This window comes from Gymnodraco acuticeps, unplaced genomic scaffold, assembly GCF_902827175.1.
Source record: "Gymnodraco acuticeps unplaced genomic scaffold, fGymAcu1.1, whole genome shotgun sequence".
In the NCBI taxonomy this organism is placed as follows: Eukaryota; Metazoa; Chordata; class Actinopteri; order Perciformes; family Bathydraconidae; genus Gymnodraco; species Gymnodraco acuticeps.
Window position 1 is genome coordinate 493,568 of NW_022989762.1, and position 26,961 is coordinate 520,528.

At 40.4% G+C, this 26,961-nt stretch overlaps 1 protein-coding gene across 4 annotated transcripts; it reads right to left on the bottom strand.

The window, feature by feature from the left end:
- On the bottom strand, positions 1–25,110 carry LOC117545721 (casein kinase I). Of its 4 annotated transcripts, none has more exons than XM_034215661.1 (12): positions 24,872–25,110; positions 19,685–20,775; positions 18,804–18,873; positions 15,228–15,376; positions 14,610–14,844; positions 11,500–11,585; positions 11,304–11,388; positions 11,006–11,151; positions 7,968–8,048; positions 5,817–5,918; positions 3,124–3,230; positions 1–1,063 (listed from the first exon to the last, which is right to left on the bottom strand). In XM_034215661.1, exons 2-12 carry the CDS (start codon positions 19,982–19,984, stop codon positions 1,009–1,011), a joined length of 1,416 nt encoding a protein of 471 aa, XP_034071552.1. In that variant the 5' UTR covers positions 19,985–20,775; positions 24,872–25,110; the 3' UTR covers positions 1–1,008. The 4 variants fall into 4 exon arrangements, with proteins under 4 accessions (XP_034071552.1, XP_034071545.1, XP_034071565.1 ...); XM_034215654.1 differs by having other exon boundaries at positions 11,006–11,154; XM_034215674.1 differs by lacking the exon at positions 5,817–5,918.
- Positions 25,111–26,961: the final 1,851 nt, after the last annotated feature.

Consider the following 26,961-nt stretch of genomic DNA (forward strand, 5'->3'; position numbering starts at 1 on the left):
TAAAGATCAGCTTTTATTTTTTTGGTTGTTTTTAATGGAGTTATCCAACTTTCCATCCTCCAACCCAGAGAGAAAGTGGAAACAAAAACAGAAAATTAAAAATACAAGTTATTAAAAAAAAACATTTTGAGGAACACTCTCCAAGCTACAAAACATAAACGTGTTGAACTCAGAAAGACAGAAAAGAACACAGGTTTCAAATCTTAGACAGTCTTTTTAGTTACAAATTAAAACAGCAAAAAGCATAGTTTTCACATAAACATCTTTTTAAACTTTTGTTTCTGGTGGTTGTGAGGTTTCCTCTGAGGGTGTACGTGTCCGAGAAGAACACCGAGCCCAGTCCGTTGCAGGATATAGACCGAGCCACTCTACTTCCTTAGACCCTAGAGAATAAAAACTTTATAGACTATGTGCGAGAGCTACATCGTATTGTCCAAGAAGTCTCTTTATGATGAGCTCGAGAAAGTGTGCAGCTTGTGTGTGTGTGTGTGTTAGTGTGGTCTGACAGTCTCATTGCTTCCCATCCTTTTATTGTCCTCTCATCTGTATCTCCTCAGAAATACATTCTCTCTCCTCTGAACCAGTCAGTAAGGAAGAAAAGAAAAAAAAAAAAAGAAGAAGAAGAAGAGCCAGTCTGCCGGTACACCCGCTGATCCAGCCTGTCAGCCAATCAGCTCGCCTCTTGCAGTCCACCAACTGTCTGAGGTCACCTGTACTCCTGTGGTGTGTGTGTTGATCCAGTTTCAGTTCAGTCTGTGACCATAAATACATGAAGGCTCCAGCCGGTCCACGATTAAAGCTCCGAGGAAAACTCTGTCCGTCTGCTGCCTCCAGAGGAGCCGAGCAGACGGGATCTGCTGCCGGTGGTCCAGCCGACCCAGAGTAAACTACAGGACCTCCCACAGCTGAGGGGGAAGGGCAGAGAGAGGGGGGGGGTTATATGAAGAGGGCTAGAGAAAGAGAGAGAGAGAGAAAGAGAGAACAGAGAGCAGGTCTTCTCTCTCGTCTTCATTTGTGTCTCTGGAGAGCTTTCCTCTTCCTCCTCTTGAAGAAACAGCAGCACCTGCAACACAAACATGTATTGTTCAACTAATTCATTGACAATTTGATGATGTTAAATGTGTCCTATTATCAGAGAGTGGGGAGATAGAATAGGTTATGATGGAGAACGAGAAGTGACCACTGACTTTTGGAACTTATAATGTTCTCTTGTTTTCCGTTATGAGGATAATACAGTCAGATCATATTATTAAGCCACCCAAAAATAGCACATTAAATAACAAACGATGAGTGAAACATTTAAATACAAAGAAAATAGAAAGTGAGAACAAAACTAAATAGCAAATAGGGGTTGTTTGAAATGTTCTCATTGAGCATTGCAAAGTTGGTTTGATGAAGGGCTGAAAGGCACTTTATATTTTATATCAAATAAAGATTTGTTTTTCTGACTAAAGGTAACATCGGCTGAGAGATGAACAAATCAGTGCATCCTTGTTTGTCAACACAAATATTTTCCTTTATAAAATCTAATCTGAATCCACATTTTCACGGGCTTTAATGATTCTAACGTTCCTTTTGGGAGTCTATATTGAAACACACAAACCATCATCAGCGTACTTCAAATAGGTGTTTTCATAAAGAATATCTAGTTGAGATCGTTTTCACAGATGATACAATGTTGATGTGATTTCTGATATTGGAGAGAATTATCATTTTTGCATCAATATGACCATTTTCATTGAAAAACAACAATATGATCAGGTTGTGGTGGCAGAGTTCCTGTTAGCCGGTAATTACCGGACTATGACCGGTCAAATATGCTGAAGACCGGCCAATCTAAATCTCTCCGGTCAAAATAATTTCCCCTTAGCGCAATACCGCATCAGTTAAGCCACTTATGTGACAGACAGAAGAGTGTGTGACAAAAGAGTGTGTGACAGACAGAAGAGTGTGTGACAGAAGAGTGTGTGACAGACAGAAGAGTGTGTGACAGAAGAGTGTGCGACAGAAGAGTGTGTGACAGACAAGAATAGTCAATTCTAATGTCTAACACTTAATGTGGAGAAAGAGATGTCCTGTATGGGTTGATTGTGCGTTGATCTGTTGGTAATGCCTCGGGGTTCCGGTGGGCATGTAAACAAATGCATAATGCTGCGCTATACTTTGTGGCCTCACCCGGTTGCATAGCAACACTTATTGTGTAGGTGTCTTTTGATAAGCAGGTAGTCATATCATTAGCTAGAACTAGCTAGATCTGATCGATATGGACATAAACGCGATCAAGTCTAATCTGACGGGAGAGAGAGATCAGCTGCTGCTGACGAGTCGACACGCAGCTCTGCATGATCACCTGCAGCGGTGAGCGGACAAAACACACACTTCAGGTTAGAATATCACACGTAGCTATTTTAATGACCTCTCAAACTACCTAAACTAGTTATAGATATGTTTAGTTTTACTGTCGGGTCACTCATTACTGATCCGCGAGCTGCATGATACTGACGGGCTGTCAGGAGAGGGAGAGCGCTCTGTTTATTATTCCCGTGTTATTATAAGTTACTGTACACTTGAATAGTTAATCTACTATAATTAGTTTGTTTAATATCGAATCATATCAATTTGTTTTAAAGCTCAATAAATAACAAAGAACACCTTTGACCGGCACTTTTCTCATTTTGTCCGGAAGATTGAAACTTTAACGGACATTTTGACCGGCAACGGGAACTCTGTGTGGTGGAGAGGATTTGTAGAAAAGGAAAATCATGACATAAGTCTGTAACACCCTAGTTGTACTATTTAAAGTGGCTTAGTTGGAAAAAGTCATTTTATTCCCTTTAAAAACCTTAAGGCAATTCCTCTAAATAATGAGTGACAGAAAAAAGAAGAGCACAGGCAGACTTTTTGCACCATCAGCATTATGTTAGAGCAAAGTCAACACTTCCTGCAGTAAACACGCTGACTAAGCTACAGGAAGTCCAGGTGACAGTCACATGAGCACATCTGTGTTATTACCTGTTTGTTTCAAATCACATGTCTTTTGCTTGTAATCTGGTTTGCTGGTGTTGTGGTTCAAAGGTGTTGAAATCCTCTACACATATTCTGCTTCAACGTTTGTGCCCTTACTTGGTATCATCAGCCACTTCCACCTCTGCGTTGGCTGTGATTGGTGCGTTGGAGTGTCCTGCAGTGGGGTCGTCTGTATTCAGCTCCCCATTGGTTGAACTCATCACCTGGAGTTGAGAAGTAAAAGAGAGTAATGAGTACAGGTGGCCGAAAGTCCCATAACAGAGGGATCAAATAAACGCCGTTTGTGTGTGAAAACAACAACAACTTCTCTGTACACTGACGAAACAAAACATTGGTTTAGCAATTCAAAGCCATCTTCTTATTTCTTTGCACAAATTCCAGCCCAGATCCTCTCAGTCCACCAGAGTCCTGCTGTCCATCCTCACAAAGGGAAATGTTTTCAGATGTAGCCAGCCTAATGTGACGTTGTCTGAATAGTCCATAAGGGCCGTGACCTCCAGGAAGGCATTCAAAACATTGATATTGCTGCCATGCAAAAAAGCTGCAAGTTCACTTAATGCCTTATAACAAAAAGCAATGACTACTCTTGGGACTGGACATGATTGGTTCCAACAGCTCTGACATCACATACATGCTCATACAGCGGGTTACTATTCATTTCAACATTTCACCCATCTCCATTTCTAGTTGTTATTTCCCATGCGTTTAGTGCACCTGAAATGTCAACTTGAATACAAAATGTGAGGCCCGCCCACTTAATGCAATAGAGTAGTGCAGGAATGAGTCTTAACCCTGGAAATGAGTTAGCATTTCAGCACTTTGGGGCGCGTTTCAACGTCACATCTAAAAAGAAAAGCAAACGCAAATAAAAGCAGATTTAGAACAATGTTTACTTAACTTTGCCTTTAAAACCAGGTGAAGTTGATGATAAAAGAATGATCAAAAATATAAGACGATATGTAGCCTCATATCACAACCAATCAAATATCCATAATATCGCCAAGCCCTAGTTCTGACATGCTGAGCCTTATTATAGGCAGTCAATGTCATGTTCTGTCTTCCTGGTGAGAGATGTCCGGGTGTGCATGTGTTCCACACCACTTTCTACTGGATTCATTACATTCTCCCCCCACTCTTCTTCTTCATGTTCCCGTGGGCTGCGTTCATTTGACACAACACTGTACAGTAGAAATACATTTTGAAATGTTGCCACTTTTGAATGATTTGTAATAGTTTCTTTTATTTTGCATATTGACTGGGTAATGTGCCATTTGATTTGTGTTTTACAGCTGTATTGGTCTGCCTGTCATGTCTGTGTTTGATCCGTTGTAACTTTGTTCATGCTGCCCCTCTTGGCCAGCTCTCTCTGGGACCAGAGATTGGAATCTCAACGAGTCTTTACCTGCTTAAAGATAAATAACACCTTTTAGAAACATAAACACGTTTTCACACTGCCACAAAATGAGATTGCTTTGTTTGTGGGAATGTTGCAAAAGGTGTCAGATTTGACGTGGCTACAGCTGCTCTCCGTACTCAGGCCTAAGCTACCCTGCTTGATCAATCAAACAACACATACACGTTTTCCTGCCGGTCTATTAACTGTAGTCTGCTGAACACAAACAAAGGCTTCGTTTACAAACCTGACGCTGCTTCTGGAAAGTACACATTCCTACAAGACAACAGCTGTGTGCTTCTACCTTGATCATTTCAGCTAACATAAGAAGACTACCATTGCCTCCGTGCATTGAGTGGTGCAGCAATGAGTCCTAAAACCCAGAAGAGAGTTAGCATGTAAGCACTTCCAGTTCACCTGTCTGCACCTTTTTAGTAAGATGACAGGAAAATACATTAGGGAGTGCCTCGCTGATGAATGTCTGAAGCTTCAATGTGTCCTAAAAAAGTGAGGCTACTAAACGTCAACCAGCAGAACATTAGCCACCTTTAGCTTAGCGCTGGTGAAGGGCAGCAGTGTGAAGGTGATGTACTTTGTACAGAGCCTACTGTTAGCTTTTAAATTCTGTGATTATATTTACGCTTAAGAACCAACCCTGCTGAACAACATGACTACGTATCATAAAGGTGTTGGCCAAAGATCATATGTTACAATTCCATCACTTTTTTTTAGGGAGCCCTAGGGATGTTAACGTCTTGGTTTTTCTACATAAAAACGTCCTCACTGCACCGCCGCTATTCAAGCAAAACATCAAGTTAGTAAGCATTGAGATAGATTTGGAAATACTCTGCTCGGTCAGCATAGAAGCCAGACCTGCTGTCCTCTTACAGAAAGTCTCTAATGTGAAAGCAGGACTGATAGTTTGGAAATAATTGTGACATTCCCTAATTGATGCTTTGCTATGAGAGGATTAGGGACACGTGAGAAACAGTTTTTGGGACGTGACCAAAAGTTAAAACAATCATTTCAGTGTTGACTTTAATCTAAGATTTCTGAAAAACAAAGTCAGAATATTAGGAACATTTATCATTTCTTTTGTAATCTCAGATTCTGAGAATTGTTCTCATAAATCTGAGATCAAAATCAAAACTCAACTTTTTGTTTTACTTTTGGTCACGTCCCCAAAAAAAAGGTTCTCATGTGGCCCTAATGATTCCATGATTTACAAACCTTACATGGATACATGAAGGGTTTTTCATTTCTACAACAATAGTCCCATGTGAGGAAACAGCGTTGGGGTGAGCCCTGCTCTGTCTTGGAGAAGGTCATGCAGGCGGACAGATACAGGTAGGCAGACAGACAAGAAGCCAGCAGAGCTAACCCTTCCTCTCAGTACCTGGACGGACCCGCCCAGCCTATCAGCAGTGAGATGGGAGCCCAGCAGCTCTCGATTGGTCACTGGAGTGGGCTGCGACTCACTGCCTTTCCCCTCTGGAGACTAGAGGAGACAGGAAGCCCAATCGCAGGAGAAACCACACAGGAGAGGGAGGGAAAAGGTGAAGAGTACAAATAAAATGGAAGAGGAGGCTCGCCGTGGAAAAGAGGAACAGTCATGATAGAAGGAAGGCGAGGGAGAAGTGGGAAGCCGAGCAGACGGAAAAGAGGAGTGGGCGGTGTGAGGAAAAAAAAAAGGACGAGGAAAGAGAAAAGAAATAGTGAGTTCAGAGTCAGTATTTGGTGGAGGGTGTGCAGTACAGTGAGAGTGCACAGGAGACTATAGATCCCCACGCAGAAGGGCTATTTTCTTTGCTGCCTCACCTCACCTGCCCCAAAGGCCTGCAGTGTAACTACAGGTGCCTTTTGAAACGTTGACTGATGGGCATTTGTGTGTGTGTGAATGCAAAAGAAGGAGGCATGCAAAGATAATGATAAGGAGACACCATTTGTTCTGCTTCAAATGGATTGGTATTGTCAGCCACACAGGTTATTTGAAAACAGACACATTGGAATGCTAAGAGTTGCATTATAGCTGAATCAGGATTTGCCTGTTTTTTCTTATCCATTGTAGATGTTTAGAAACATAAAACATTTGTAATTTATGTCATTCTTCAATACACCTCACCTGATAGGAGAAATACATTATTCACTCGTCATCAGATAGACCACAATTAACTCCTATATCTGCCTGCATTCTTACCCATAAGACCCACCATTTAGTGCATTTGTTCATTATTTGAGCTTTCTACCTTCTCAGAGCATAACAGATTGTAGTTTGAGTATGAACTCATATAGTTCTGTTCTGCTGATGGGCTGCTGTTAGCTGAATACAGAAGTCTTTTAGGAGAGTTCACTGACACTCTGCACCCGAGCTGAGAGCGTCGTTTCAGTCAACTGACACGGGTCGGGCTTCTCCCCATTTCCCCTCTCTCTACTTCCATGGCAGTCAGTGTTGTGGTGAAGTCATTTAAGAACCTGTTTATGTTCCAACCTGCCCTGCTGCTGCATCCCTCAGGTTACAATAGGGAAGCAAAAAACTTGCCGTTATTTAACTGAAATCAGGTAAATGTAGTTTTAGGGGCCGGACATATATAATATACACTACATGTTCTTTTTAGATTTGGGTCAAACGTATGAATATTTATATGGACTAGTTTTGTCGCGATTCTGCATTATTCTTTGATGAAATACTACAAAAACTAACATTTCATACTGTTTGTCATAACATATACAGAAACTGCATTTCTTTCAACACAAAAAGGGTCCCACAAGTTGTTCTCTTTAGTGGAACAGAGCAACAACCTGTGTGCATTCTTCAAAAGTAAAACACCTTCCACAAATGCCAAAAAACAGAATTGGAAACTCAAGAAAATATTTGAGACGAATGTACCTCCCTAAACAACACTGAATCACCAAAGCAATAAGAAGCTATCCTGAACCTAACATCAGGCACAACATATGTTCTGTGCTGCTGATCCAGTCTGACTACAGCTGTGATGGTGGCTGACGAAGAAAACAAGAATCTTTACCACCACTTGACCTCAGTGTGTTCAAGCCCTTCTGTTAAACACTGTCCACACACATCTACTGTCCACTTTTGATTGGACCAAACAAGAAGAATGTCCAACCAATGTTTAATAATGGCAATTTAGCTTTACTCATTTTTAGGCAGGACGGCAGAATGCGGCCAGCAGAGTGTGGCTGGTTCAGAGATGGGAAGCCAGTCTAGAGACAAACTCATGGATTTGCTCTTGCTATCTGCGGCTGAAAAGTCAAAGAAGAACTCAGGAAAAGACTAAGAGATCCCACTACACTTAGGCGACATTATTAATGTGTGTCTGCTATCGTTATAAAGGAGTCGTGGGGTGGCATTATCTCGATTCCATTGCACCATGTATCAAGAGAAGTATTTTCATACTTCTGTACTCACGTGCTATTTTCAGTGCGTGCCAATTAAAAGAACAGCAACATGCACTAGGCTGCCCCTCAGATCCTTTGTGTCACTCAGTTAGCAACCTAACTGAGTTGCGTGTGTGTTCAGAGTGTGTACCTGGTTTTTGGTCTGCGGTGCTTTCTCTCGGCTACTCGTTTGAAGTGGAGTCTCACTGGCCACTGGACCAATAGGAGTGGGCTAAACACAGGAGGTGGGGGTTAACATCAGATCGAAGTAAAAAAATACACATTCAGTGACATGACATTTCATTTTCTGGACTTTATATTCTATTACTGATTTTGTGCAGTTATTTCCAACCTTCTTTGCTCTGAGGTGGCCACTTCAACCAAGGAGGGATTTTTGCTTTTTACATTGTTTCATCCTACTCAGTAATTCATGACAAATTCATTGATAAAGACAACCTCAAAAACAATCATTTTGTGAACATCTGAGGAATATCTAAAAAAAGGTGAACATGTCTGTTGACCCCTGAGATTTACTAAGGTTGGGAACCCTGGATCTAATGGATAATACTGTTAAATCAACTATTTTGCCATTCAAAACTAATTAACACATCACCACTAAACTCACATTATTTGAAATACAAAAATGTAAACATTGTTTCTGCTGACCTCCCAATCTATTCAGATTAAAAATAATTGTATACATGCAATGGAACATTTGCATATGCTTCCAGCTGATCTTAAAACCAACCATTAAACATTTGACAGTAACTTGAGATGTACATTTGAATGAAGAGTACATGTATAGTTATATTGACAAATGTACTAGTATTTATATTGTATACATCTGTACTTTGACCCGTTTGAATTGTTAGTGTGATTGGCATTACGTTTTTAGTGTTTGTTGATTGTTATACGTGTACCTGCCCAGGGACTGCAGATACAAGTGAGCTTTTAGTTGCTTTGACTGGAAGTAAGGTCATGTCATTACTAGCATGACTACTTTTTCAGTTCTTCTTTATGCAGTAGTTGATCAGTGTTGAAGCTATATGTTGGGGGGGGGGGGGGGGCACGTAGTAATCAGCAGCGAACCGCTTCAACACGTGCATTTCGGTTTATTCACGGCATTCATTTAGTTATTCTGCAGTATTGTTGTTTTATAGTTATGTGTTAATGTATATAATCCAATTTGTGTTCTTTGAAATTGAAAAGGATATTGCATTGTGTGTGTTACTTTCGTTGCAGTTGTATGTGTCTTAAAGTGGACCTATCATGCTATATTTGAAACATATATTGTAGGGCCATACCTATATAAAGTATATAAATATATATATTTTTTCAAAATACCAAACAGATCCTGCATTTTAGCCATGCCTAATTTCGCTCTATTTGCTCTTTCCAGCCCTGTTTTTGCAGGGGGCTGATTCTGTGAGCTGCAGCTGACCACGCCCCCCTGCAGGAGAGGGGAGTTGCCAGTTCCTTTGGCATTAGGGCAGGGATATCTAGATACTTTCCAAGCTTTGACATCATGAAGTGTGCTACTTTTAAAGCAAGCAACGATGTTTTTAAATCTGTAATCAAAAAGCTCCTCAAAAACGCTATCGAAGCAGTTCCTGCCGTTGCTACGTTAGTTCAAACAGTAACAACGGACTACTTTTCTTAGCGGATGCATGTCAATTTAAATCAATACATACAACTATTTTTTAAATCAATAAAATCATTTTCTAAATCCATAAAAGCATTTCAATTAATATTGGGAGTCATGTCGTTACTTTGTTGAGAATGTGGCCATGTGTAATAAGCGGGATAATGTGCACATTGCATAATGTGCCTTCATGCCGATCTAGATCCCTCCGCTTCGCGTCGGGCTCCTGATCAGCTGTCGGTGTTCTTTTCCCCATCATGACCAAGTCGCTGCACATTATCCCTTACATATGATTATATAGAGTCATTATGCATTTGTTTTAAAGCAGGAGGCGCAAACGCTTGCCTCGGGGAGGGAGAAAAAGAGCCACAGCGGAGAATAAACAGAAGGGCAACCATGGCAACCATGCAAGGGAAGTCTTCTTCGCTGCTTTTGTGGCAGACTACAGCGCCACTTACAGGCCGGGCATATGTACTACAGCGTCTCCAGCGCTTTCGAGCAGCAATGGCCGGCCGTGGCCCAACCTCTCATTCCCCTGATAGGTGGAGAATTGACCAATAGCCGTAGCGCCACTTTACTGACGTCAGTAAAGTGTTCAAATCTGTATCAGTCTGTATCAGATCCGTTGCAGCCCCTTTTTTAGAGATTTGGGTATGGAGGAAAATAGAGAGGGTTGTGTTTTCTGACACTTGGTGAGTTCCCTGGAACACCGGGGACACATATTCATGTATAAAAGACGTACACAAGTGCATTTTGCATGATAGGTCCCCTTTAAGTGTAATTTGGCTTGGCTTCCTATTTTGTATGGTCATGCTTTTATTTTGAAGGAGAGTTAGCACTGTTGACAGGAAGTTGTTGTTGCTATGGAAACAACGTGACGGAGATTAACGGAGAAAAAGTAATAGGCCTATCTACATTATAAAGACGGAGAAAGTAAACAATAACGTTTATGGTTAAGTGTTAGCACCCCCCGAAGAGGCACAAGCTCTTACGTTGATATTGGAGTTTTCAATAAATTCAATTTGGCAACTGCAGAGCAACACGGCTGCCAAAAAAAACAAATAACTAAATTGAAACCCGAATAGTACTCCAACGAACAAATATTCGGATATAGCCCTATTAAAATAGTTAAACATTTATTGTCATTTTTGTTTATTGTAAATGTACCATTTTATATTAGTGTAATTTAAGTTAATTGAAGTAGTTGTTTTAAGCTCTATTCTGAAGGCAGCTTTGGGCTCCTGGTGATTATGTACATATTGGAAACAGGTGATGTCATTTTATGAAAAAGCATGCCACAGGGCATTATACATTGGAAACCTGTTCATTGTATTTTGTTCGCATTGGTTAATGGAAATAAATGTACAAACAGAATTCTGGCCTGGACTTGGATCTTTCCCTGCCTGAGTTTCGCTATCTGGTGCGTCAGCGGCCGTTTTACTTTTGAGTTGATTTTCAGTTTGATTTCTTAATGATATTGGCCACTTAAATTAGTATAATGAATAATGATACAATGGGGTATCAGCTGACAGTGAGCAGAAACTAACCAGAGGCTTCCCAGTCCAGTCGTACTGGTAGTCAAAGATGTATCCGTTCCTGTCGAAGAGGTCTGTGAAGAGTTTCCTCAGGTAGTCGTAATCTGGCTTCTCGAAGAAGTCCAGTCGACGCACGTACCGCAGGTAGGTGGCCATCTCTTCTGTTACAATCACACAGGTACCAAACCCACACACACACATTCAAACACAGAGACACAAGATTTGATCACCATATGCTAACTTGACCATATTTGCAACAGCTGCAAAACGATATTTTGTATTTAATTTGTAGAGCTGTGTATATACACACCTGGGAAGTTTTCACAGAGGACCTCTATAGGTGTGTCTCTCTTTGTGTCTCCTATCTTCTGATAACGTTCTTTCAGAGTGTCAGCCTTATGAAGACGGAGACATGAAGGAATGTATTCACTGTTTGTAATGGAAGGCAGCTTAGGAGAGGTGATGCAGAGGGAAAAACAAATCTGACAGGACTGATAAACACTCACCTTGAGGCCCTGCCAGGGTAGGCTGCCTCGCAGGAAGTACATGAACATGTGACCTAGAGCTTCCAAATCATCCCGCCGGCTTTGCTCTGAAACACAGGAAAACCAAAGGCTTTAATTACTCTTGATCACGACAGATGGGGTTGTTTGTCCCATATTGAGTACGCCTTCAAACTCAATCAGAATGAAAACAGTGACAAAATCATTATTACAAGAATAAATAGCTTACAATTGTGATGACCCACTAATATTTCACACTATTTATTTAGCAATTACGCAAATATACTTATTTTCTATATCTTTTTCAATTGACTGACTGACAAAAACGATTTGAAATATGTGACCTTGGGGAGCACGTTTCCATGACTATGTGATATTATAAAAATCTAAATATCAGAACTCTCTACACTCAACAAAACAACATAATTAATTCAGTCCCAATTGTTTCACCACATTTAACCGTGTCCATTTGCCCCTTTTTTGCACACTTTTTGATCTTCAACCACTTTGTGTCCTTAACTTGGGGACAACTGGCCGCGGAGAAAAGGCCATTTTCCTGGGAGGGAACGTGCTAAAAAAGGCACTTTTCTGTAGAGTTACTTGCATTGAGCTGAGCCAAACAATGAAACAAGTTCACTTGATGGACAAGCGAACGCTCCTGTTGCTCAATTAGCTAGAACTTTGCAAGTATAAAATAATACAATTATTTGGTATTATAAAAGTGAGGTCTACAGGCAAAATAAGCAGAATGTGCCATTTGGCATTTTAAATGAAACAAAATTGCTTTTTGAGAGCATTCAATATGTATAAGATAATCTTTGAGAATGAGGGCCGGTGTTCACATCACAAACAGAGTTGATCTCCCGAGCTCCCTGCCAGTGTCTTTCTGCCAGATCAAGGCGCTATGTGGTCACAGGCCTACAAAGTGCTGATTCGTTCCATTGTTTGCATTTCTTAAACGCTAATTATCTTATTTTTTATTAATAGTACAATTTCAAATCTTATGTACACTTAATACTCCTTATATGAAAATTGCTCCACAGATGTTCTCAGGTAGAAGACACTTATGGCGCGTTTCCACTGCAGGCCTCGCTCGGTTTGGTTAGGCCTTATTAGGCCCGGCTCACTTTAATGCTGCGCTTCCATTATAGTTTAGGAACTGGGGTAGTTACTATAGTAACGCAGTGTAGGCGGAGCCGTGACGTCATCTTCAATGAGAGCCCCAGAAAAACAACACAGCCATTAGCTGTTAGCACAGCTCCTCATATCTGTTCAGAAACTAGACACAAGTTAAACAAGTACAAACCACAGACTGTCTGTGTCATGGCCAGTGTTGGGACTAACGCGTTACAAAGTTACAGTAACGCGTTACTGTAACTTTGTTATTTTTGGCAGTAACTGGTACTCTAACGCATTACTTTTTTAATTCAGTAACTCAGTTACCGTTACTACATGGTGCGTTACTCCGTTAGTTTTTTTATATAGTCAACAGCCAGGCGAACAGAGATGAGAACTGTACTTAAGTACAGTACTTGAGTAAATGTACTTAGATACTTCCTGTGTCACATGCGGAGACGGGCTGTGGGCGTGTTTGTGTTGTTTACTAACAAGACTATCATGGCGGCGGCGGAGCTCAAGTTTAGTTTCTCCACCTGGAGATATTCTCACTATTTCACTTTTGTCGAGCACAAAGAAAAGAAAGTTTCTGTTAAATGTAAGTTGTGTCTTGGCGGGTCAAAGATCCTATCTACTGCCCAAACCAGTAATTCAAATCTCTTAAAACATCTGCAAAAACAACATGCTGGGACGAAGCTAGTAGCTAAGACCACAGAGACTCAGCCGACGCCACTCCACCTCCACCTAAGCAACAGCGGCTGGATTTTAACCAAGGGACTGCTAGCCAGGGAAAAGTCGATAAAGCCATTGCACGGTATGTTGTAGAACACATGCAGGCTATTGCTACAGTGGAGTCACCCGCTTTCAGGGAGCTAGTTAGCATGATAGCATGTCCGGGCGGCACACGGCATATGGGACGGAAAACTTTTTCCAACTACCTGGAGAAAGAATATACAAAAATGGAAAGCCAGCTAATATCGATGCAATCCAGATTGCATATAATGCATGTCAAGTTGATCAACAGATTGTATTATTCTCCAATGCAATAACAGTACTGAAATGAAGGCTATAAGGGCATTAATGGGAGCCCTTTTTCCAACTAACTAAAACGTTACTTTTCACAGTAACGCATTACTTTTTGGTGTAAGTAACTAGTAAAGTAACTGAGTTACTTTTGAAATGAAGTAACTAGTAATGGTAACTAGTTACTGGTTTTCAGTAACTAGCACAACACTGGTCATGGCGAATACAGTCGCTGGTTTATTTATGTCTGTATAGGCCGTTGTTGTGAGTGTGGACGGTCGGAGCATATATATCGTTAGCTTAGCCAAGCTCCATTTAGAAAACACGCATTTTAAAAGTTTTTTCGTCTGCCGTCTGTCTGCAGACTTGTCAAAGCATTAATTCATGGTTTTTACTAACCGGTATCAGTATGTTGTTACTTCGGCATCATTTTGAAACGTGTATTACAATTAAATCACGGTCAAATATGTTCATCTTGTTGTAGTTGTAGCCCCCTTGCCAGCGATTCTCTCTCTAGTTTAGCATACTCAGCCCGACTCAGCCTGGTTGTTCCTGGCCCTAGAACCACGATTTAGTCGGGCCAGAAAAAAGGTGAAAAAGTAGCCCCGGGCCAAAACTAGGCCAAGTGGAAGCGCAACCAAAAACGGGCCCCGCACGGCTCGGCACGCTTAAAGCGAGCTACCCGCTGCAGTGGAAACGCGTCATTAGATCACAATTGTGTGATTTTGTTATGTTTCTACAATATTTGTACAAAATTCTGCAGAATCCTCACCTAATTATTGAATTTATTAATAATTATTGAAACGCAAATGAAACGTATTTTGCTTACATACACATGCCTAGACATCTATGGTTGATATGGTACATAGGTATCATTAGTGTGCTGCTAATGATCGCATGCTTGGTCGAATGCACTTATTGTAAGTGGCTTTGGATAAAAGCGTCAGCTAAATGCAATGTAATGTAATGCTTACCTTTCCCCAGATGTGTATTGATGCTCATGTATCTAGCCGTTCCAGTCAGACTCTTGTGCTCTCTGTATGGGATGTGTTTCTTCGTCTCTGGGTCTATGTATTCCTTGGCCAGGCCGAAGTCTATGATGTGGATGGTGTGTTGCCGTTTGGAGCCCGGTCGGCCCACCAGGAAGTTCTCAGGCTTTACGTCCCGATAGATCAAGCTTCTGGTGTGGACAAACTCCATGCGGGTGATCTAAAGGAAAAAGAACAGAGCACAAAAGGCTAAGATAAGTAATCCAAGAATAAAACTAAAAGAACAATGACTATGCCACCACTGTTGTGCAGTTAGTCCATCCATTACTGGAGAATCTCACTGCTGTAATCGACCTGCTACCACACTTCATGCTACATTGTTACATTTATTTTATATATACTGCTTTTACTTACTTATCTACCTGAATGTATATTTCTGTAAATTGTAATCATTTTATTAAAAACATCACGAGCATGACTTATATCTAATTGCGTTTTTTAAATCTTTATCCATACATTTGCTGCAACAATGTACATTTCCCCTCTGGGACGAATAAAGGGATTCTGTGTTTAGAGATCAAAATCAAAATAAATCAGTTTTACCAGCTGTATAGCTATCATGAGGACAGTTTTCAGAGAGAAGGTCCGGTCACAGAGGTCAAACAGATCTTCTAGGCTGGGTCCTAGCAGCTCCAGAACCATAGCGTTGTATTTACCACACGGTCCAAAGTAAAATACCTGGGGCACACCCTCTGGATGAACACACAGAGAAAGGACAGTCAGAACAGGAGTTGGACACATTGAGAAATCAACCCGGTGGAGTTAGCTTCCGTCTGGCAGGCCATACTGAAGCATCTGCTGTCAGACCCGCCCAGAGCAGCCTCTCTCCTCAGGCTGTAGGACTCCACTAGACCATCATCAATTGTTTATCTTTTCCTTGTGTAGAAACTGGGGCTACAGCTTGTGCAACCCTGTCTCTAGAATGACAATAAATCATGAACTCGTGAAATATCCACCTAAAAGCCACCATGGCTGGGTGAGTTGAATCCGCTCACAATACAATACTTCATTCAACAGCAAGTTAATGATATGAATATCTTTTAACAGAGATATGTCTTCATTATTTGAGCTGTGTGCATGTGACCTAGGCTACATTGAAGAAGTGGTTATCCAGTGACCTACTGTGAATAAAAGCGAAGTTGCAGGCTCGGCTTGTGTATGTTGTCTTAACTTAATTCTGTGTGTTTTGGCCGTTTCTGTTTTTAAACATGACTTATTTAAAATCGTAATTCTCTCTCAGTCTACATTTTCTACATTCGCCTTTTATCTGCAATGTACCTTTGTACCTCCAACGCTGTGGGACAAAATAAAGTAGTGATTTCCGATGTCGCAGAAACCATCAAGATTGAATCTTGTGCTTGTGATCTTATTGCACCCCTTAGTTGTTTTAATACCATCTAGTTATTACAATATTTTTGGGTAAACACAAATGGAAATCTGTATACTCTTTATGAAGCGCACAAGTGGTTAAGTTTGCACTGCAGAGACGGTGGGTTTAATATCCAGTGGCAATCCTTCTGGTCTGTTCCCGTGTTCCAATTAATCAAGGGGTCTTGTCTGTTGTTGTTGTTGTGGATTGTTGCTTCACTAACAACTCATACTAGTTGATCTGAGGCCTGTACTGCGAAGCAGGATTTTTGCTTAGCGGGCTAACTTCAGGGAAAACTCTGGGTTTCCGGTCCTACGACGCTGGTTCTCTTTTTAGCGGGCTAGATCTCCATGGTACCTTATGCTGAGCGGCTAACCAGGTCCGGAGCAGGTTAGGTTGCAGGCTAAGAGATCAACTCAGTGAAAGCACCGGAATCCTGAAGTCAAATGGAATACCTTTTAAGAGCTTTTTTAAGACCCTTTCCATACATTTTAAGACCTCATCGCCACTTAGAGTTTTAACCGGTTAAATTGGCGACACACTTCACCTCACATTTCCTATATACAGTATTGATTGTCCTTCCTCCTTATCTTCCAACCATTTGGACGCAAACTTGCATTTCCCCATAACAATGTTGTTTAACAACCGGCGTAAACGGACCTTCGCGAGCTATCAAGCCGTGAGCGTGCGATGTCCTGTTCAGATGACGTCAGATCCAACGTGATGCCATCAATAAACTACACGGAATCACACTACACACCTACGCAATGATTACATTCAGGCAGACTGTAGAACACAACCTCTTTGGACCATTTATATACTTATTGAAAACAAGCTACAAAATGTAATACCTTGGAAAATGCCGTTTAATACTTTTTAATAGCCTTAATTTTCGCTAAATTGATTTATCAACTTTTAATACTTTTTAAGACCCCGCGGACCCCCTGACATCATATCACATTATAATGTATCATATATTTCCTTATCTGAGTCAGCTGAGCCGTATCTGGCTGTGCAACACTCAGTGTCACATACTGTATGCAGAAGTATTATTTTAAGCAACACATTAAGTTGACGAAACACTCGAGACAAATGTAATTAAAGTCAGATCGTGTCTTAGACGGGGCAGTGATATCATAAACCTGTTAATGTACGCATTCAAACACTTGTTCTGTTACCAGCTGTATTCACCTTGCAGGTGCAGCTCTGTGGCTTTTATCCTGGATCAAGTAGACCCTCCAGAAAAACGTGATTATGCGATCGCATAATCAGCAAAATGGCGCAGATTTTTAAAAGGGCACATATTTATCAAAAGGCCGCATAATCCCCGCATTTTGTCACGCAAAGTTGAGAAAAAAAAAAGTTAACTCGTCTTGACGTGAAGTGATGATGACGCAACGTCATCAGCTCGCGCATCACAGAAGGTAAACAACACCGTAGAGTGAACGTGTGGAGCTCACACGAGAGAGAAAACACCAAGAGGAAAAAATCGAATCCATCTCATTTACCGACGAACATTTCTGCTAAAGACCGGGCAAAGCAGTACCCCGATGTCTTGCACGAAAGTGGGGGGAAACTATTCTGCACCCCGTGCAACTGTGTGTTGGAGCATAAGAGAACATCAACGGTGACGACCCACTTTGATTCATTCAAACATTCTAAAATGCTTTCTGCTGCTGCGGAAAAGAAAGCCAAACAACTCACGTTCACAGAGGCATCGACCTCCAAAACCCTTTCGAGGGCTACAAGAAACGAGGTGAGAAGCCTACAAGATTGAAGCTGGTCAGACAACGAACAAGTAAATGAAAACAGAATTAGGCGGAGAAGTGTGTGTGTGTGTGTGTGTGTGTGTGTGTGTGTGTGTGTGAGAGAGAGAGTGTGTGATTAAAATAGCCAAATTGCTTTTACAATAAATAAACATTGAATGTGTTTAATTGAATAGTAAAGGGGTTTAACGTTAGTGGCAGGTTGTGTGTGAGAGAGAATAAATAAATAAGACAGCCCAATATTAAAAAAGAAAAATTCTTTACGCATATTTCGCAACTTCCCGCAATTTCACCGCATAAAATCACATAAAAACCCCGCATGTTTAATCGCATAATCAAGGATTTTAGCCCGCGTTTTTCTGGAGGGTCTAATAAAGTGTTTAAGTCATGGATGTTTAAAGTTTAACTTCTTCATGTCTAATATTAAAGTTGACTTTTCATTCAGGAAGTATGACGCTGCGCTGTCAGTACGCTTGTCCATGTTTGTGATTGGTCGAATGCTCCAGATACCACCCCTTTCATGTGAACGCGCACCTAACTAGATAGGACACGGCTGGTTTGAGCGATCCACTTGATAACCCGCGTCGTAGTACCGTTTAGCGAGAGCGCGTATGTTTTGGATTAGTCCAACCGGCTAACTCAAACATATCCGGCTTCGTAGTACAGGCCTCTGGACATCGGCACAATAGAGGGAGAGCATGTGAAGATATGTCCAAAACATCGAGCCTACACCCTTCCTAGGTCAAAAGTGTAGCAAGATATAAGATCAATGCAAAATCAATCAGGTATTCCAAATGGGCCAAAAATATGGTCAAATCAGCAAAATTGTTTGACTTTTTACTTCTCTTTCAGAAATCATGATAAAAAGGAGAACTTGAAAAGGCTAATTTACTAATTCATATTTGTGTTTATGACACGAACAAAACTCCTTATTCTTATGAATGTTAGTCACATGGAAATGTGAAGACTTAGTGAAAGCCTTACCTGAACTCCCCAGCTGTTTGTAGAAGCGATATTCTAGGTGAAGCTGTGGCGCCCGGGACTTGATAGGCTCCTACAAAAGGAGGATGATGTCTCAATAACAATAGTCACACAACAGAGGTAGTAGTAAACAAATAAAACCCATCTCATAATATACATTTTTCTGACACTGCTGTCATACTGAGGATCCCAATTGTTGCAAGTATAAGATGGTTAAGTACAATGTGAAACAGCTTCATATGAAATATGGAAGAATAATGCTCCTTCTTACTTAGACTAATAAAGTGTGCTGTCCTACAAAGCTATATAAGGACAGTGGTGCAAAGTAACTAAGTACATTTACACAAGTACTGTACTTAGTTATTATTATTATTATTTACTTGGGTATTTCCATTTTATGCTTAAAAAAATTGAGAGGTCATTTGTGTACTTTTATTCCACTACATAATACAAAATATAATCAACACTTAAATAAGGCTTTAGTTGCACCCGGAGCGAATGTCAAAGGCCACTCAGCAGTAAAAAAAGAAGAACTAAATTGGTAAACCCATTCAAACATCCATGATTATAATGAAAACAACAAAGATGTGATGTAGTATTATGCTGCTGTGTTCATTGTATTTTCGTAACACTGGCACCACAATTTCCTCCGGGATAAATAATGACTTATCTTATTCTGAAATGGGCCGATCTGCATGATAAGTACTTTTACTTTTGTTACATTAAGTATATTTAGATGCCAATACTTTTGTACTTTTACTTGAGTGACATTTTGAATGCAGAACTTAAAACTGAGTTTTACTACACTATGGTATTTCTATTTTTACTCAAGTGCAAGATCTGAGTACTTCTTCCACCTCTGTATTTGGAGAACTTATTTTTACCAGTTTGATAGCCACGTATTCGTTGGTGTACAGGTTCTTCCCAAGTCGCAGCTCTCCAAAGTTCCCACAGCCGATCTTCTTCCCGACCCGGAAATTTGGTCCGACCATCAGAACCCCGGAGTTGGAGCTGGTGCCCCGGCTTCCGTGCCCCGATCGACTCCCTGTCTTCCCGGGCATCCTCTTCCCCTCCTCTGCCTCCCCCTTCGCTCCACCTCCTCCTCCTCCTCCACCTCCTCCACCTCCACCACCACCTCCACCACCACCTCCTCCTCCCCCCACTCCTCGCTTGTCAAAGTCCATCAGTTTGTGGTAGCCTGGCCTCTCCACGGTTAAGCCGATTCCATGCAACCACAACAACTACTAAAACGACTGCCTAGCAGCTCGACAGTCAAATGTTAGGATTTCCTACACTGGGACAAAACGTGGGAAAAAATGTTTAAGATGAACTGGGATAGATGTGAGATGAATTCGTAAAGTATGAAGTTAAGCAGAGCAAAAGAGTGCTTAGTACTATGAAAAAGATGGGCTGGTGAAAGTGTAAAAAGCAAAAGCTGATGATTGTTGGGTGGGGTGTTTAGATGACTTAATGAAAGAGGAGAACAAGATGATGGGGTAAGGGGGTACCACTAGCAACTAGTTTTAAACCCCCTTGCAGGGGCCAGAGATGGTGATGGAGGGGAAGAGTTATAGCCTGGTCAGTCACCATACGTTGCTATCCATATGCTAACATGCTATATGAAACTTGGAAGCTCCGCTAGCTTGAGGCTTTAGACAAACCAGTCCACCATGACAACTGCCTCTCACTCAGCCCCAGGGCACACTTTGACAGCAGAAATGTGTTGCGTTGATCAAAAACTATTTACATCGGATTTTCCGTTAGCGCTAGATACTTTAGGCATGTGATTTATTGCCATAGGGCTTGGTTAGTTGCTCTTCAGCTTGTGCTCCTGTAAATGCTGGATCTCTGTACGTGTCTTCTGCCGCACAGAGGCTGATAGTCTGTCACAACGCTTGGTCCTATGGAACACCGGCTGAAGCTTTGGGCCCTAGGTGTGAGGACCGCTGAGTGATGAGAAGTTTTAAAGCACCACCTGGAAGAGATACAGACAAAAAAAAACAGTCAAATGTATTGCCAGGTACGTTTACACATACACGGAATTTGCTTTGGAGGTGCTAACAAAAACAACATAAGAATATAGGTTGTAAGAGGTGAACAAAATAACGATTTAAAAACCATTTGAAATGTAAAAACCTCATAAAGACACCCAGACAAAAATCTATTTAGTGGTATTGGTAGGATTAGACTTATATGTAATAAACCTTTATAGCAGAAGTGACAGCATGCGTCCTCTAACAGAAAACCAGGCCAGATCTTCCTCCTGAAGGACAGAACATGTTCTCTAGTGTTTCTGATTTCCTCTTCTAATAATAACACTCAACCTGGCTTCTCCCGTTCCTTCCTCCTCTCCTCTCAGTTTCCCTCTGCACTTCATTTTCATGCCATGCTACGTAAAGCCAGTAAATAACAATGTATGTTTTTATGAGGGGCTAGTAGTATATGAATTTGGTTAGAGTCCAGTCCAACAGACTAAGTACGGAGTGTTGGCCTCCCTGGCGCTGCCGAGGGGCCCTTGAGTACACCAACCTCCCACACTGCTCCCTGGATATATAATAATAAAATATAACTCACTGCTCCTCATAGTAGGATGGGTTCAATGCAAATTCTGAATGTCCTTGTGTGTACTATGGGCTCAAATTCTCCATTCTCCGTGTATTCATTAGGATCTAACTATGCAGTTAGAAGATGAAAATAATCATTGTTCTATACAATGTTCTTTGTTGCAAGTCAATTTGTTGGCACTGAGTGAATAGCAAAGACTATCAGTTCTAAATTACATTTGTAAATATTTTGTTATTCTAGTTTTATACCACCAAACATTGGCTTAATAACACTTAATTGAAGATACACAGATATATAGTCACTTCTACTCACAAGAAAACGCTCCATAAAAAGAGGTTTGTGTTATTCTTTCTATGGAGGTACTGCTCCTACAAACGTCACAGCCTTCATGCCACACTGATCTATGTACGTTTAGGTTGTTCTGTATTGGACTCTGTCAACAACAGAACAACAGTTACTACCAAGGAGATCAGGGCCATTTCTTTAGTCACGATAATAACATGGAGGGGAAGAAAAGCAGTGAGGAGGAAATGTCTGTGATAGTGGACAATGCATTGTATGTGGATGCATCTCCTCTGATGTCATTATCAGGAAAAACATGACTGCTGATCCGCTGTGAACTCTAAACACCAGCAAAGTGACCCACTTCTTATATGGGTTGTTTTTATTGTGTTTGCTACATTTCTGCAAAGACTACATATAGAAATGTTCACAACAATCAATAGAACTTCTTTATGTAAAACAGAACGGTCATAATGTATCACTGTGGTACATTGAAAACAACTATAAGTCGAGTCAGATATTGACATTCTGATGTCATCAAACCCCTCTAACTACAGGCCACTCCCACAGGATATTGTAGCCAATAACAGCAGCTGAATGCATGTTAAAAAATGCCAATAGCATTGTATTAACTAAATATAACACACTGCAGTTTGTCATATATTCATTGTGTTAAGTTTGTTCTTTATTTAGTATATTTAAATGTGGTGTTAATATTTTTCTCTATTCTTTTTTCAAATGGTTTTTTTATTTGTATATTCGTTATATTTTGGAGCAAACTCCTTGCATGTGTAAACGTACCTGGCAGTAAACTTGATTCTGGTGAACATTGTGATTCAGAAGGATCTCTCATGTGTGACAACAACTGTAACTACAGAGCAGCTGCCTGCGTCGACTCTTTGCCTGTGAACTTGAATAAGACGTTTCAGTGGGAACATTCTCAGCCCAGGTTTACACATTGAGGAAATGAGGTTGCTCAAAACTAAGCAAACAAGTTAGTGAGATCTGTCCCAATTCATATTCAGATGTATCTGCAGTGACTGTAGTAAGAACCTGTAATGATAGCCGCTGGAGCAGATCAAACACACCTCCCACAGAGGCCACTGTCAGACTGAGCTACTGACAGCACAAATCAATGACACTGTATAGGCCATATATGAGAAGGGTTAGGCCTGTGCAAAGCAAGAGGCAACATCACTCCCACAGTCTTTGGCTCAGCTCAGATGGCAGCTCTGGCATGAACAGAATCTAGAAGAGTGGCCTTTTCTTGAACATTGCTTTGAGCTAGTTATGTTTGGTAAACATTAACTTGCTGTAAAAACTCTGCTCCTTTTTGTCCCTTTGCTTTTGCCTATGTATGCTATTTATGTCTTTTAACAAATCCTAGGATGACAAATAGTTCCACTTTCTTTAGTCAATTCTCTACTCAAATCAAATCATGCCCCTAACTGGATAATATCTTCAAAATAGGTTAGTATCAACCTATCAATGAAATACCTTTACCATATTTAAAATGTTCTTTGACCCCAGTACTACTTATACCTGCATAACAACGGATCATATGTTCAAATATGATTTGAGGGTGCACGGGGAAAAAGGCCTTACAAAGAATCCTCGGAAACCCTTAGTGGCAAATAAACTTCATTTTATATTGAAAATATAAAAAGCAATATAGGTACTGGTAGTGATAATGAAGTAAAGCCACTCACCTGCATTCATCCTCACATCCAATAGTATGCTCTACACAGCAAGCCACAGGCTACTAACCTGACCTCAATCACAGACACAACAGATTTAACTCTTTTTCCAAAAGAACACAAATGTGATGCAGACTAACTGTTTCTTATATATGCATTTGTTGACTTTCAATACAACATCTGCCCAGAGCCTCTGTATCAGCCAGGTTATACACAATGTACTTGCTGTATTTACAAAGGCAATCTGCTGACAATGCAAATATATCAATACATGCTTATTAGGGGAACATATATTAGCATGGGGATGTATACACGCAGAAGCTGCAGTGTATTTAAGATTCCACTTAATGTATGCTACATTCCAGGTGCAATAAAGGAGCTGTATGTGTCTTTCCAATACATTACAAGTTACTCTATTTCTTTTACTCTAAAAAGGTAACAAATGTACTTTATTTACTGCTCTCTCTACTTTGCAAGTCTCCTCCAATAATCGTTGTTAGGTTTGGTATAACAACATTTCAAATGTATATTCCTACAGAAGGTTTGCATTTGCGTATCAAAAACACCTAACCGTATGACCAGATAAGGAGAGCATGTGGTACTGGTGGCCCCAATGGACGGACAGGCTTGATCCTGCTAGTCAATCTCTTCATTGCAAGCTTTTCTCCGCAGCCACTTCAACGTTCTGACTTACATTTTGAAGGGAAATACGGTTTATATCAAGCTGTACCAACATGGCCTTGTCTCACCACCCACACTCCAACGATCAACTTAGCTGCACCCCCTCTTACTGGTCTCCATTAATGGATTTAGGTACCTGTGAATATTATGAGGCCTAACTGATATACCATAGAACACAGTTCTGTTCAAAATCGTGGTATCTGCCACTATTTCTGAATGTAGCCCAGAAAGCTGTTAGGGGGGTGAGCTGTTTCAGAGTTTGCTAATGGAGCTAATGTTAGCTGGAACGACTGCAGCAGATTCCAACATATGTGGAACAGTAACTGTTCAATATACTAACCATACCCCGGGGTTCGATACCCGATGAAAACTGGAAGATTATTTTGGAATTTATAATATTATAGTGTTATTGCACGTCAACATATTCACCGACCCAGGCAACGCAGGAAGTTAGGTTTAGGCCACAGGAGTTTGTGTGTGAGTGTTTGGCCTTGGTGTAGCTTGTCAACGTTAGCTTAATTGAAACCAATTGGAAATAGCAAAGTAGAGAGAATGCAGTAGCACATTGAGGGAAGTCATGTCAGAAAATACAACAACGACAATAGTAACGAGCAGCAGTGAAAACGGACCACATCAACAGCTCTCTACCCAGCTAACGTTAGCTTTTACTAGCCTCTGTGGTCGTAACAAGACGTAGCCTGGTAGAAGCTAACATGTTAGCCAGCTAGCTAACTAGCCAGTGTTGGCTAACGCTGAATTTCTGCCCATACATACAGTCATTCATAAACATAGCTAGCTAATTCAACAAACCAATATGTAAAAAGTTCAAAGAACGACAAAACGTACCTAAACCGACGTTCTTTCTGTTGCTATTCGTCTACTTCGGGATAAATGTTCTTATTTCCTTCGTGTCGTTTTCCTGCTCATCTCTTTTTCTGTGGATGTTTGGCTAACCAGCTGAAAAGCCTCGCTAGTGACCGTAACGCAATTTGCGTAGAAGAGGATAAGTGCGGTAGTAAACGGAGGAGGCGAGCGTAAACTGCTTTGAAGAATACAAACAGAAAATCTGTGTGCGTGAGTGTAGCCTATGTGAGAGGGGGTCACGCACACTTTGATTTGTAGAGAGATGTTTTGCTTTTCACCAGCACTTTTTTCATACTCTTTTCTGGTGTTTCTAAATATATGTATCCAATCTAGAAAGTCATATGATGTACCTTTGTATACCAGCATTTTATTTTATTTACCCGCATATGTAACAGTTTTCCTGGTTGTCTGTACTTTGAATAACTGCACCTTTTTGAAGGAATTTGCACCACTGAATACTGAAATACCCTCTTAAACATGTCCTGCGTGATCCTATCTTATAAAGGATGCTAAATCTAGTGATCACCTTACATATTCTCTTAATAAACTCATGTTCAATCAAATTGCTCTTACAAATCATATAAAAACGTTCGGTCAGCTGAGCAAAGGAGGATTGTCTGGCAGCCCCAATTAATTGTTAATATTGTGAATAGTGTTTAAACTACTATTCAAGCTTTATCGTTCTTGTTAAATCTTTCATTTTAAATGTGTCAAATATTTCTCCGTTTATGGACTGCACTGTCAGAAGCCAAATGAGCAACATTGTATTACATATGTTAAAAAAGGTCATGTCATATAGCTTATTTGACTTATTTTAAACTCATAATATGCTACTTTAATGTTATTGGCTGGGTTTACCATGGACATTAAAAGTACAATAAAACTACTATAAACGATATGAACTACATATAAATACACTGTTACACCTACCCTGTTACAAGCGGTTACAAGGTGTCATTTGTCTTTTTGATTGAATAGATAACAGTTATAGACTTCCTGTCATTGTGGTAACATCAGCGATAACGTTTTTTATAATGTGGGGATTTTTGAACAGTTATTGACCCATATGGAGGTTTATAGTGATGGTCAGCGTTAGTCGTGCTGGCAGCCTTCACCAGCTGCACATCCTATCTGAGATCTACTGTCAGAAGCTTCTGTCAGTGTTCTACTGTATGTTCATGTAAGTGTGAGATATAGCTGACAGTGAATCCAGAGCCGTGCTCACACAGTGACAGATCACAGAGACGATGAGAAGTCTATCACACATGTTGCTTCTGCTGGTGAGTCTGCTGTACCTGAGTACTGCTGAAGGTAAGGTTAAGCCTTTGTAAATCAAATCACATTATAAGATAAGATCAGATGTCCCTTATTGATCCCAAGTTGGGACATTTTATAAAAATGATACTAAACCAAAGTAGAAAAAAAATCATATACATATATAATTCATGTGTGCAATTTGTAGGGTTTAAGAATACATTCAAATGTAAATGCAATGACTGTGAGTACAAATCAAATTGTTCAGGGTTACTGAAGGGGAGAAAACAGAGTGGTTCAATAAAGAAACAATGGAGCAGGGATTATTCATATTATTATCAGTGGTAGTGTAACTAGAAAATGTGAGTCTATCTGTCTGCATTAGATTTAGTAAGAATTAGAATATTAGTAAAGATCATAGTCATCGATCGATTTTTGCTGTACAACCACAGTAATGATCACTATGTGTGAAAAAACGATGATACACTATTTATGTAAAAAGCCTAGTAAGATAAGGTTACGTGTGCAGGAGAACTCTCTGACCCAAAATGCATTGCACATGCAGTATATTTCAGAATGTTTTCTTAATCCTCGTGTACACGACTTTCATTACGTATATATGCAAACGTATTATATTTTCTCTCAATCTTCCCATTGATATGTAATTGTATATTGGACTACTTAATCATTTGTTACATCATTGTTGTAAAATAACGCTGTGCAATACTATTTACTGTTTATCTGCTACTTCATTCATGTTAAATGTTCACTCACTTTTATAATGCTGGTAGTAACCGTTTCTACCTTGTATATCTACT

Bases quoted from the DNA above. Each gene is read 5' to 3' on its own strand.
- LOC117545721 (XM_034215654.1), bottom strand. From the start codon at position 19,984: ATGGACTTTGACAAGCGAGGAGTGGGGGGAGGAGGAGGTGGTGGTGGA. The intron at 8,049-11,005 runs GTTAGTTTCTGC...TCCTGTGTTTAG, and splicing joins ACTGGACTGGGAAGCCTCTG to CCCACTCCTATTGGTCCAGT. The intron at 3,231-5,816 runs GTACTGAGAGGA...TCTCAACTCCAG, and splicing joins GGCTGGGCGGGTCCGTCCAG to GTGATGAGTTCAACCAATGG.